This window comes from Cucurbita moschata, unplaced genomic scaffold (genome assembly GCF_002738365.1).
Source record: "Cucurbita moschata cultivar Rifu unplaced genomic scaffold, Cmos_1.0 Cmo_Scf00002, whole genome shotgun sequence".
NCBI classification, from domain to species: domain Eukaryota; kingdom Viridiplantae; phylum Streptophyta; class Magnoliopsida; order Cucurbitales; family Cucurbitaceae; genus Cucurbita; species Cucurbita moschata.
In genome coordinates this window covers 3,562,040-3,574,648 of record NW_019268518.1, presented here as the reverse complement: position 1 = coordinate 3,574,648, position 12,609 = coordinate 3,562,040, and the positions used below count along the sequence as shown (strand labels likewise).

The window sequence follows — 12,609 nt, the reverse complement described above, 5'->3', positions numbered from 1 at the left end:
TTTAAAAAAAAAAAAAAAAAAAAAAACAAGTTGCAGCCTTCTTCCTTTATTTCAACTAACCTCACCCTATATTAATTTAAAATCTTAATTTTTAATTTTTAATTTTTTCGATTTTTTTAATTATTTTTAAAATTAAAAAAAAAAAACTAATACATGTTTAAAATTTTCCAGTGAATTATGAGCTAAATAAAATTATTATTTTAACTATATGTATATATATATATATATATATTATTTATTTATTTATTTATGAACTTCTATTCCTTCCAATATAAATGTTGTACCAAGTCAAATTATAATAATCTGAATAAAAATATCATATATGAATCTATAAATATAAATGTCACAAGTCAAATTATAATAAATAAAATGAAAACACATTCAACTCTCAAAATTATATTAGAATTATTGATTAATAAAACCATGTCATTTTGAAAAATTCAACTATAATTATTCAATTCCATAATCGAACTCGGCCATGACCAAACGCTTCGATTCGAATTTCAGGATAATTTCCAGGGGAAATCCGTTCGTGGAGAGAAATGATAGAACGAATCGATCTAATCTTTCAATTAAGGCTAATAAAGATCGAGAGAGAAAAAGGTACCTGGAGCTCTGTAGTGACAGGATATTCATCCATATCGACGTAATTCTTGTTAATGGCGGCCATGATGAGTTTATCGCACTCAGGCTCCATCCAAGTGGTAACGAAGGAGGCCAGATTCAGCCTAGGGTTTCCATCGAGCATGAGTTCATCATTGATGATCTGGAACGCAGCTTCCTTAGGGATTGAATTTTCCGACATTTTGAATCTGGACCAAACAGGACATTATTGAAATCGATCCAGAGCAAAATCACCAAATCACAAATAACAGATAGCATTGCGATAACACTAATCAATATCGAGATCTAATCAAAAGAGAGAAACAAACAACAACAACAACAATGAATGAATCAACGGAAAAAATAAATCTGATCCGCAATCGAGGAAATCAATTACCTCGGGAGAGAGGTTCGCACATATCGCGAAGCGAACGTGGAATGGACGGAGACATCCGACTGAGAAGCAGTCTTGGAAAGAACCATGGTGGATCAGGATGAGGAGGAAGAAGAAGAAGAAGAAGAAGAAATTTGCAGAGAGAAGAATGAGAAGATCAATGGAGGTGGATGGAGAAGTAGGGGGCTTAAATACTAATTACACTCCTTTTCGGTCAGCCTTGTCTTTGCGTCCCTTTTTTTTTTTTTTTTTTTTAATTAAAATCATTTAACAAAAATAGGTTAATATATATTTTCGCATTAATCATTTTTTATTTTCTTACAATATTGAATGAGTCTTCATAAAATTTAATTCTCCTTTTTTTAAGATAAAATTAACACAAAAATAGGAAAAAGATTTAGACTGATCTATTCTAAATTAAGGATTCTCATGAACACTCTCAAATTATGATAAATCCCTTATGAATAACTATCTGGTAACTGTCTTAACATATTTGAATAGAAGAAGGGTTTAGGTTTGCTAGTTGCACGATGAGAAATATCATGTGATTAGCCTTGGAAGTAAATTAATTTGTATATATATATATATATATATCGAGATCGAGGTCATGCTTAACCCTCTAAAGGGGCATGTGTGATGCATGATCCTGACTCGTGATATCAATGTTTGGTCGAAATTGGTTCACTTTTAACTTAATCCGTAGAGAATATGTACAAGTTTTAAAAGGTTGTCATATAATTTTGAGGGACAATGTTATTTAATTAACATTAATTAAAGCATCAATAATGGTAAATACTTTTCAAAATTAAATAATTAGCTTATAAATTATTAAATGATTTTTCTGACAATGTGGTTTTTTTTTTATAAAAAAAAGTATTTAGGCGTAAAGAAAAAATATTTTAAAAAAACAATATTTGAGCACGTTCTTTGAAAAGAATACAAATATTAAAAAAAACTAATATTTTAGAAATGATTTTTTATTTTTTTAAATAACAAAAGTTAGATATTTAGTTTGTCAGATCTGTTTTGGAATGTTTTATTTTAACACATTAAATATTTTCAAATTTTTAATTAATTAATTACAAAACTTTATAACATAAATTTCTATGTCAACGATTCAACTATTTAATTTATATACTTTTAAATTTATAATAATTTTATTTTATTTTTATTTTATTTTAGTAATTAATACTTGTGTCGCAATTTAATTTTTGTTGTAAAAAATTATATTAAAATTAAATATCAATTTTTTATTATTTAATAACTTAAGCTTAATAGCTTATGGAATTTTTAATTAGTTTATTAATTTATATTATCTTAATAATTAATTGTTACAGTTAAAAGGGACTAAATTATTATAATTTGTAATTTTATTTCTATCTATTTTTTCTTGATCTTTCTCAGCAGCATGTGTTTCATATTTTAATTAGATTACATCTATAAAAGCATTGATTATCTATTAAATAGGCCAACGTAGACTATAATAACTAATATTTTTCTGAAAGCGGATAACTTTGAACTTAGGTCCTTCCATTTTTCGAAAATTTCATTTTAACTCAATGTATTAAAAACTTTTTAATTTTATTACATTTGGTTAAAAATGGTTACATGTAAGATGAATTTTATTTTATGTCAGTTAAATTATGAACGTTCATATTAACACATTATAAAATTTGATGTATAAATTATTATTTTATTAACATATTTAGATAAATTTAACAACTCTACTCTAAAGCTAAACTTACTCTAATCCGTGTTTTAATTTCTTAAAAGAAAATATATATCAACCTTTAATCATAACTAAGATTAACACGACTACAATCGGACTTAAAATCTAATCTTGGATTCCACTTCTTTTTTATTACTCGGTATCCCTTTCATGTACACGATACCCATTAGACAAAGATCACTTTCATATTCCATAGGCCTCATTGCATATGCACGACTTTCATGCATAAGTGTGTACCACGTTCATACAACTGACATTAGATGCATCACTTTCACACACAGAACCCTCGAACATACTTCACTTTCATGCAACCAAAACACTAAAACATATAAAAAATAAGGAAGCACGGTTTAACAGTTTATGACTTTTATAAACACATGCATTAACGAAGTCTCACATATAGGAAATATTGGTTCATTAACACGGACTGCAACATAAAGAAAATTTCTTACATAACATTCTCATAACATATATGACAAATTCGTTCTTGTACTGAAATTAAGCATCAGAGAATGAATGGTATAACATTCTTATCAATGTTAGACTTGGGAAGTTTGAATCGGATCTCAACAAGGCCACTCTACTAAAATTCTTCATCGGACGACTAAAATAATGTCCCTTGGCTTCACCAAACGGAGTTGGGCGAACTTGGATATACGAACGACAAGATTTGTCCCTCGAAGGCCGACACGCCAAGCAACATCTTAGATTGCTTAAAGAACAGGCTCAACACTAATGCCTTTTACTCAACATCTTAGATTGCTTAGAGAAACAGGCTCAATTCTAATATGCCTCTCCCCCTCCTTAGCCAAGTCACAATACTAATGCCTTTTAACTCTACACCTTACTTCAATAACAGGCTCAACACAGGAGAGCAAAACATGCCCCTTTAACAGTGCCTACATACTACAGCAAATCAGTAGTGTGGGAGATTACTTGAGCTCCAACCTTTGCCCCTACTCTTCCTAACTGAACCATCACTCAAGCTCACTCTTGTAACGCCTCGAAATCAAATACTTCCCATTGGCAAACACTCGAGAAGGCTGATTTCGAGCTGAACGAGAACCTCATATAGGAGGGTTAGAAAGGACCTAGAACACGTTTTCCCGTGACTAATAAAACCCTTCAACCTTAAATGACAGTATATAAATAAACAGTAACTCTGAGAATAAGACAGTTGATGAACACATTAAGTTTCATCTTCCAGTAAGGTGAAACCCAGAAAACCACGATGATTAATAATTCCAGCTCATGAAACTGAAAGAAAAAAAAGTACATGTTCCATTTTCCGGCGAAGTGCAAAAATAGAATATAACAACTGAAGCTTAGGCTGACATCATTTGAATGATATAGACGATAAAATATTTCTAAAAAACAGAACACAATCGTAACCTCAACGCTCCGAACAACAGAGTCAACATAGGTTCCATCCCCGCCATCCCCGTTAGTTTGTTGCATCTTTGATTTTATTTCGCGGTATTTCAGCACGCAGTCTTCAAATTCTAGCCTGCAAGGACAAAGTTCTAATGAGTCGAGATCGCCCCAAAACAAAAGTAACACAGGTGAATGAAATGAAAAGGTATTTAATTTTGTAACTTTCTTTGACACAACATTGTAGAATGGCTAAAAAATCCCATGAAAGAACTCCCAAGAAGTAACCGAATATCCAAAAATCTTAGGTACCCACTATACAGTCCCCGTGAGTTTCTACAAGAGAAACTACCAAGGTGGTGATGGAACATTAACTTTTAATAACAAAGAAAATTCCAGTAGGCAGGTCTCATAGATCTATCTTACGCTCTACGACCCATTCATATTATTCTGAATCATTTGTAAACCAAAAAACTCCCACTTGGTAACTTAGAATCTCCGGGCACAAAAACAAATCGCTCAGAGTAGTTCAGATCTGACTAGCTGATCATGCACAATAAATACTCTCCTCTGGCATACTCCCTTTCAATGGGAAACAGAAACCTTGGCTAAAGGGAAAAGGAACAAGACGAGGAGAGTGTGATAAGATCGCCTACCTGATATGGAAATGGGAACAACTTTCCAATTCAGATCTAAAAGTAAAGAAGTTCGTAACAAGGGAGGCTTCTAGACAATAGGCCAAAAGAAATTAACATTTCCCCACCTACTAAACCTGTCCAGAAAAAATCTCTAACTTCTTTAAAGCTACAAGTGCCACATAGAAGAAGCCCTGCACAAATAAAAGTCCCCTGGTTGAACCAATGATCTTACCAGAATCCTTACTTTTATCACTTTCCAACTTGGAAAACAGTACCAAAAGAGGCCGGCACTCGTTGACGGGAATCAGAAGGCAATGAAACAGTAGTTTCTTTGTACACAAACAAAAAGGGGCCATGTGGCTTCACAATGGCCCGAGAAAAGCCAATGAATCCTTAATAATTGTCGATTGAATCTATCAGCATCCACTAAAGATTGACAGGGCAAAATAGCTATATATAACTTGAGATATTTCTCCATATTTGGTTTACCAATCTTTGATTTTGATTGTACCCCTGATCTTATAATAGACTAAAGATCTAGATCAGAATAGATTCAAACACACAGTATGGTAGAGGAACTTTGGAACTCATAGCCTAAACTAAAAACATTTTAGAAATGGTCTTTGCTTGAGCCGAAACATTCTATTTTACAAGCACAATTTTTGCAAGAAAAGAAGGCACACTCTACTACAACAGGTTCTCTTCCAGAAAAAATGGAGTAGGATCTTAAATCAGGATGGAGTGAACACCTCAAGTTCAATTAGAGAGTAAGATCTAAAATTGGGATGGAGTGGACAACCCAAGTTCAATTAGAATTACGAGGCATGTCACCATCTTTTCAACAGATTCCACAACCGTTCTTCATAACCAAATTTATCCTTGGAAGAAATGGTCCATTCTCTTGTAATAAAAACACGACAGAAAACTCATTGGCATTTTCCATGAGCAGGATAAACTCTCAAGGTAAATTGTCTTTACAAACTTATTTTGTCGAAAAAATAAAACGGTAGTACAATTACATAGAGAGATGAAAAAGACAGGGAGGTGCCATACGAGAAAAGATGGTAATAATAGCAAACAGCCAAATGCATGAATAACAATCCTCCTACTATACCGATTATTAAGGAAAGAAGAGCAAATGGGCAAATTCTTGAAATCTTTAACAATGATGGACCATTGAACATTTAAAATACCACTATGCCTTGAGAAGTCTGGATTTTAGTTCCTCCGCCACAGCATCAATGAATTCTTCAGTATTCAGATAATGGTTTCGAGAAAGCCTGCACCAAACATGGGTATAATGTTAAAAAGATAAAATTTTCAATCTTAACGGCTGAGTGGAAAAAGGCCATTCATGACTACGAATGATATGGAACTTACTTGGATCCATGAATGATAAGAGCAAGATCCTTGGTCATCTTCCCAGATTCCACAGTATCGACACAAGCCGATTCTAGTTTCTCGGTGAACTCTAAGAGACTAGCGTTGTCATCTAGTCGTGCCCTTTAAAACATTGATAAACAGTTAACGTTTAAATTTTCCATTGACCTAAAAATGTTTGAGAGATCAAAAAGATAGGAACCAAATGATATCTACCTGTGAGCAAGGCCACGAGACCAAGCAAAGATGGAAGCTATACTGTTTGTGCTTGTTTCACCTCCTTTTTGATGAACCCTATAATGTCGTGTAACAGTACCATGAGCTGCTTCAGCTTCAATTGTCTTTCCATCAGGGCAAACCTGAAATTCAAAATGCAGACATACGTCAAATTTCAACAAGGATACACATTAGTATTGAAGTCTTGTTTGATACAGTAATCTTTATACACTTCAATACTGACAAAATTGGGTAATTTAATGGCTAAATGAATTTCAATGGTAAAAATGCATATCCACCTAACAAGTTGGAGCACATTAAATGATACATTATTTTTTCATGAATAACTGAATAAAAAGTACAAGGGTATACAAAAAAATATACATATATATATATAACTAGGTCCACAAAAAAGGGAGCCTAACTGTAGAAAGGGATTCCAATGAAAGTAAAGTAAGAACTAAAGGCCTATAATGATACTAAAGATTACATTTTCATGATGGTAAGTAAAACAAACAAATGTAATCATACGTTTTTTATTTTTATGTTTATTTTTTTAGATATAAATGAATTTCATAGAGATTAAACAAAATTAAGAAATCAAACTCAATCTGCGAATTGCAGGACATGCAGATTGTAAATCTTAGTCTTAGTCATGATGAATTGAAGACTAGAATGGAACATACCAATACAGAAGTCATCAACCCAAGAGATCCAAATCCTAAAACCAAACACATAAAGTTAGAAATTAAATAGAGAAAAGGCAGACAAAGTACGAATTTTTCAGTAATTTCCCTAAACCAAGAAACCAATCACATGAAAAAATAAAAATAAAAACAAAAGCAAGGAGCTGAAGGCAAGTGCTCAAATTATAACACACCTTGAGCTAAGAAATCACTCTGGACATCTCCATCATAGTTCTTGCATGCCCAGACATAACCTCCATCACTCTTAAGTGCATAAGCCACCATATCATCAATGAGACGGTGTTCATACCTTTTAGAATCAGAATAATTAGTTAAACAGTTCAAACTTGGAATAGCTTAATAAACATTTATCCAGGCAACATTAAAAGCTATTCACCATATGCCAGCAGCCTCGAACTTGGATTTCCACTGGGATTCGTATACTTCTTGGAATATATCCTTGAATCTTCATTCAACACATGAACATAATGAAAGAAATTATTGATGCAGAAAACGCAAAGAAAATGTTACTGTAAAAATTACATATTGTACATGGACAAAATAGGAAATCAAAGTGTATACCTTCCATCATATTTCTTTAGAATAGTATTTTTTGTGCTAAGGTAAAGAGGCCATTTCTTCTCATAAGCAGTGTTCATTGATGCCTCAGCGAAGGAGCGGATTGACTACAAGCCAGCATTACATTGAAGGGTTAATTTGAGAGACTTGTTGAAACTTGAAATGGGTCAAGAATATTTTCTAAAGTTCCTAACTAAACCATGAGGATATCATAACAAACCTCATCAGTGTTATACATGGACAACGCTACTCCTCCAGCACCAGTAAAGTTGAAAACCTCTATCTCTTGCGTCTCTTGCCCCTCTGGAAGGGTAAGCATGTTAGGAAACTTCCAAAGAAAATAAATTTAAGATTCATTAGAGAGATGATTTGGGAATCTCAAATACCAAAAACCAATTTCAATTTTCCAGGTCCTTTGATAACTGTATCAGTAGCTTTGTATTGATCACCAAAAGCATGTCTGCCAATACAGATTGGCTTCGTCCAACCTGAAAACAACAACCATCAGAACAATTTTCTAACCTAAGTATGAATTCAATATGGACAGCAATTACCTGGTACAAGACGAGGAACATTTTTGCAAAGAATTGGCTCTCTGAAGACAGTGCCTGCAGAAGATGCCAACAGGTGAGCCTGAAATAAAAATAAGTAACTACAGCAATAGGTTGACCCTAAGGAAACCTATTCTGAGACAAAATTCTCACTTCACAATCAAATAATCACAAACCATTTCAAAAATATGGAGAAAAAACAGTGGTGTGCGAAAGAAACACCAATAACATATTTCCAAATCTTCTTTGATTTTAGAAAAACAAAATATTCTAAAACTTGTAATTAGCCTTGGAAGCTTTTTCAAAAACTTATACAAATTGGAGTATAAATTACATATGGTGGGGGATCTGACCATTCAGAATATTCCTGATCGTCCCATTTGGACTTTTCCACATCTGCTTCAAGCCAAATTCCGTAACACGTGCTTCATCTGTCAATCATCATTGTTACAACATCAGGACTCCAGGTGCTCTTTAAAATGATGTAAAAATCAACAAAAGCCCAAGATAAGCTCTTAAATTGGATGATCTTTTCCAATTAAGTAAATCAATTTATACCAGGAGTAATTGTTGCACATTTGATTGCTACATTGTACCTAGAACAAACGAGTATAGCCAAATAAAATGAAGTCATGATTAGAAAAATCAGAATTCCAAAATGAATAAGGAACTTAAAAAACAACATAAATAGAATCCACTATAATTTCTCATCATATTATAAAGTCTAATTAGATTCATCAGATAATTCAACCAAAATAACTCAAATAATTCTCGCTAGTAACACGAAATACACATTGGGAATACATACTTTAAAGTAGCTTCTGCACTTTCAATTGTAACTTTATCATCGGTGGCATCACGGTGTGGAAGGCCAAGGTCAAAATACTTGATGTCCAATTCCAAGAAGGGGAAAATAAGCTACAAACAAGACAGCTAAAAGTTAAACAAGATTACTAACAATTAAAATGCACATACACATTAAGAGAGAGCAATACCTTATTCTTAATTGATTCCCAAATAACTCGAGTCATTTCATCACCTGTACAAAGGATTCCAAGAGTAACATTATGAATAAAGAAAAAATAAATAAAAGAAACGAAACAATGCAGAACAGAGGAAAATCTAAAGAAAACTCAAGGAAAAACTCTAACTATTCCACATCTAAACAAGTATTGCACCAATCATGCATTACATAAAGTAAATAAAGATAAAAATAACTATCATGGGCAGAACTTCATTGATTCTAATCGTTAAATAAATCACTAAAATGTGACTGCATAATTCAAGAATATAAGTAAAATAGTAGACTTTTCACTTGAAAATGTAAATCTATGGAACTATGTGGACTAAGTGCATCGTGCAACAAATTTATTTAAGGCGACAAAGATCCAGACGTTAATCCACTGGATTTGCTTCCAGCTTACAACAACTTATGATAATGGAGGGGGAAGAAAAGAAAAACACTGTCCCCCATCTGACTGGCAAAACAGAGGGACAAAATTCCACAACTTCCCTCAAAACAGAGGTAGCTGACCACCAACAAAGAAAAGAAAACAGAAATACTCGTTTCTCAAAACTTAAACATCAACAGTAACAAGTGAATGCTAAGGCTTTGGTCTCAGATCAGAGAAGTGTAACCACAACATAATCACTTGACTCACTTCCGCCAGAGCACAACACAACAAATCAACTCAAGATGCAAGAATCACTACTCAAACACCAAAACCAAAAAAACACCATGATCTAACAAATCACACACCGTCCTTCACAGATCTAACAGCCAAAAAACCAAACACGAACTCCCTCATAACATATGGAAGAAAAAAATCCCCATTCCCGATGATATTTAGCAATTACAAAAGCAATCCAACAGTATGAATAACGAAAACACGATTAAACATGAACATATTTCATTCAAATGAGCTTGAAATCGGGACATAGTGGTCTCACCGTCCATCTCAACGATGGGGTTGTCGACCTTGATCTTCTGAAAAGCCATGATTATTGACCACCCTCACTCCAAACAAAGTAATCACGAAGAAGATCGAATAAGGAGAGCGCAAAGAGAGGGAAAAATCGAAGCAAGAAAAAAATGGAGAGATACAGTAGGTGGAAGAAAGCCGCCGCACCAGGCGCCTTTTTTATAGTTGCGGAAGAGAACTTTTTTTTCTGAAACTCTTCTTTTTTCTTTCTTGTATTGCCCTTTAGTCCGCCCTCTATTTACTCATTTGCCATTGAAAAGGTTGTGCAAAGTCAAAGTCAAACACATTTGATTTTGGAGTTCCGATCCCAATCCTTGCAGCATGTTTTGTTTTTACTTCGTGCTTTACTACTTCTCTCTATTAGACATATTTTAAAACATGAAGTTATCGATAATACGTAACGGGTCAAATTAGACAATATTTGGTGGGCTTGAGCTGTTACAAATGGTATCAGAGTAAAAGACACCGGGCAGTGTGCCAGCGAAGACGTTGGGCTCCCAAAGGCGGTAGGTTGTGAGATCACGCATCGGTTAGAGAGAAAAACAAAACATTTCTTATAAAAATGTGAAAATCTTTCCTCAGTAGACGCATTTTAAAAACCGTGAGACTGATGGCGATACGTAAACAAGCGGTAGTCTTATTTTATTACGAAGTTTTGTTCTTACTCAATGCTTCCTAAAAAAAGTTTCGAGAGTTCACCCGACATTAAATGCTTCAAATCAAGCATAATTAAGCCATTAAAAAGAAAATCGCATCTCGAGATTACTCTGTGCATATATGATCTCGATTCATTTATTTACTCCTCAATTACTCGAATATTACTTTAATTTTCAATTTTATCCCAACAACTAAATTCTCTCTCTTGATTTTCCAAATAAATTAATTAAACAAGTCCAACGTTTTTCTTTTTTTAAAAAATTGTAATTTGTTATTTCTCTTCCTACTTAACAAATATAAATTTAAGTTGAAAGCATTATTTTTATTTTAAAAAAATTAAAATACGTAAACAATTAAAAATATATATAAATTTTGATATTAAGTCTACAGCTAAATCACGACAGTTTAGTATTTATTTACCGAGCACTATAACCAATTCTTTCAAGTTAAAATTATAATTTACCGAACATTAGTTTGCTTCGTAACAATTTTCTCAAACTACAATTACCGACAATTAATTTAAAACACACGATAATCTCAAAGATATTGACATTATTCACATTTTTTCATAAAATATTTGTAGTTTCAAACAATTTCATGAATTTTATAATAATGTTTAATGAATATGTATCCATTTGAACTTAAATAAATAAAATAATAATAATAATAATAATTAAAAAAAAAAAAAACTTATGAGACTTTTAAATTTTTAAAAACTTATTAAATATAAATTTGAACTTAGATTTAAATCTATTAAAAACTATTATTATATAAAAGTTGAGAATATTATTTCACTTTATACCCTTTTGAAAAATTAGATTTCTAAGTGATGTCGAAATGAGACATTACATATATTAAAATTTACATATGTCGGAGAACGTTGATGTAATAGCTCAAGTCCACTAATAACAGATATTGTTCGTTTTTTGTTCGCTTTGGTTCGTTACTTATCGTCGCCAGTCTCACGGTTTTAAAACGCATAAGTCAACTCCCCTTGGAGGCCAGCGTCTTCGTTAGCACACTGCCTAGTGTATGGCTCTGATACCATTTAAAATAGTTAAAACCTACCGCTAGTAGATATTATCCACTTTGGCCCGTTACGTGTCGCCGTCAACCTCACAATTTTAAAACATGTCTACTAAGGAGAGGTTTTCACGCTCTTATAAAAAAAAGATTTTGTTCTCCTCTTCAACCAATGTGGGATCACACCATTGAATTACTCGTTAAATATAGATTCAATCCTTGGTCCAACGATGTGATTGGATATATTCATAAATTATTGAAAATCCCATAACCTAATTAATAATTATGTCATAATATAGATAAAAGTGATTTCGATAATTAAATAATTTTTATAATTTAAAAGGCTATAAAATAATGAAGTTTGTAGTTATCTAAGAATTCATATTAGAAAAAATAAATAGATAGGAAGTTACTAATTTAATTGACTAAGTCATAATAAGAACGAATTTTTAGAGCTTAAATATATATTCATATGAAGTCGATAACAACATAATATTACATGCATACGTTATTGTATTGAAATATGATACCTTTTTTTCTTCGGTCCAAAATGACGACATGGTCAACCATCATGATTTTCATACCCTAAAGAGACATGGTCAACCATTACAACGTATCCTCCTTTTAGCTATAGGCTCGATTCTCGAACAAAGTACACCGTTGAGTCTCCCTTTCTTTGGAGCATATAGATTTGTTATCCATGATGGAATAACGTAATTCCGAGAATGATATGATATTGTCTACTTTGAGTATAAGCTCAGTTTGTTTTTTAATAAATAAAAAAAAAAAAAAAAAAAAAA

At 32.5% G+C, this 12,609-nt stretch overlaps 2 protein-coding genes across 6 annotated transcripts in view; both read right to left on the bottom strand.

Annotated features, from left to right (window-relative positions):
• LOC111457631 (glutamate decarboxylase 1-like) overlaps positions 1 to 1,166 on the bottom strand; it is a 4,855-nt gene extending 3,689 nt beyond the window's left edge. For 3 of the 4 annotated variants that reach the window (XM_023099952.1, XM_023099959.1, XM_023099976.1), the window contains exons 1-2: positions 1,001 to 1,166; positions 608 to 812 (exon numbers count right to left, since the gene is read on the bottom strand). In XM_023099952.1, the coding sequence (XP_022955720.1) occupies positions 608 to 812; positions 1,001 to 1,086 (291 nt within the window). In that variant the 5' untranslated portion in view covers positions 1,087 to 1,166. The remainder of the gene's footprint in view (positions 1 to 607; positions 813 to 1,000) is intronic. The other variant, XM_023099967.1, reaches the window with a different exon arrangement.
• A 2,737-nt stretch (positions 1,167 to 3,903) lies between these two features.
• On the bottom strand, positions 3,904 to 10,277 carry LOC111457689 (cytosolic isocitrate dehydrogenase [NADP]-like). Of its 2 annotated transcripts, XM_023100052.1 has the most exons (17): positions 10,098 to 10,277; positions 9,143 to 9,186; positions 8,956 to 9,065; positions 8,706 to 8,743; positions 8,501 to 8,578; positions 8,151 to 8,204; positions 7,983 to 8,084; positions 7,817 to 7,899; positions 7,600 to 7,703; positions 7,415 to 7,483; positions 7,212 to 7,327; positions 7,018 to 7,052; positions 6,332 to 6,474; positions 6,116 to 6,238; positions 5,929 to 6,015; positions 4,197 to 4,233; positions 3,904 to 4,142 (listed from the first exon to the last, which is right to left on the bottom strand). In XM_023100052.1, exons 1-15 carry the CDS (start codon positions 10,144 to 10,146, stop codon positions 5,931 to 5,933), a joined length of 1,233 nt encoding a protein of 410 aa, XP_022955820.1. In that variant the 5' UTR covers positions 10,147 to 10,277; the 3' UTR covers positions 3,904 to 4,142; positions 4,197 to 4,233; positions 5,929 to 5,930. The 2 variants fall into 2 exon arrangements, with proteins under 2 accessions (XP_022955820.1, XP_022955812.1); XM_023100044.1 differs by having other exon boundaries at positions 3,904 to 4,233.
• Between the last annotated feature and the right edge of the window lie 2,332 nt (positions 10,278 to 12,609).

Coding starts and splice junctions, on each gene's coding strand:
- LOC111457689 (XM_023100044.1), bottom strand. CDS start 10,146: ATGGCTTTTCAGAAGATCAAGGTCGACAACCCCATCGTTGAGATGGAC. Junction 7,900..7,982: donor AAAATTGAAATTGGTTTTTG/GTATTTGAGATT, acceptor TTACCCTTCCAG/AGGGGCAAGAGACGCAAGAG. Junction 6,475..7,017: donor GGTTGATGACTTCTGTATTG/GTATGTTCCATT, acceptor TTTGAATTTCAG/GTTTGCCCTGATGGAAAGAC.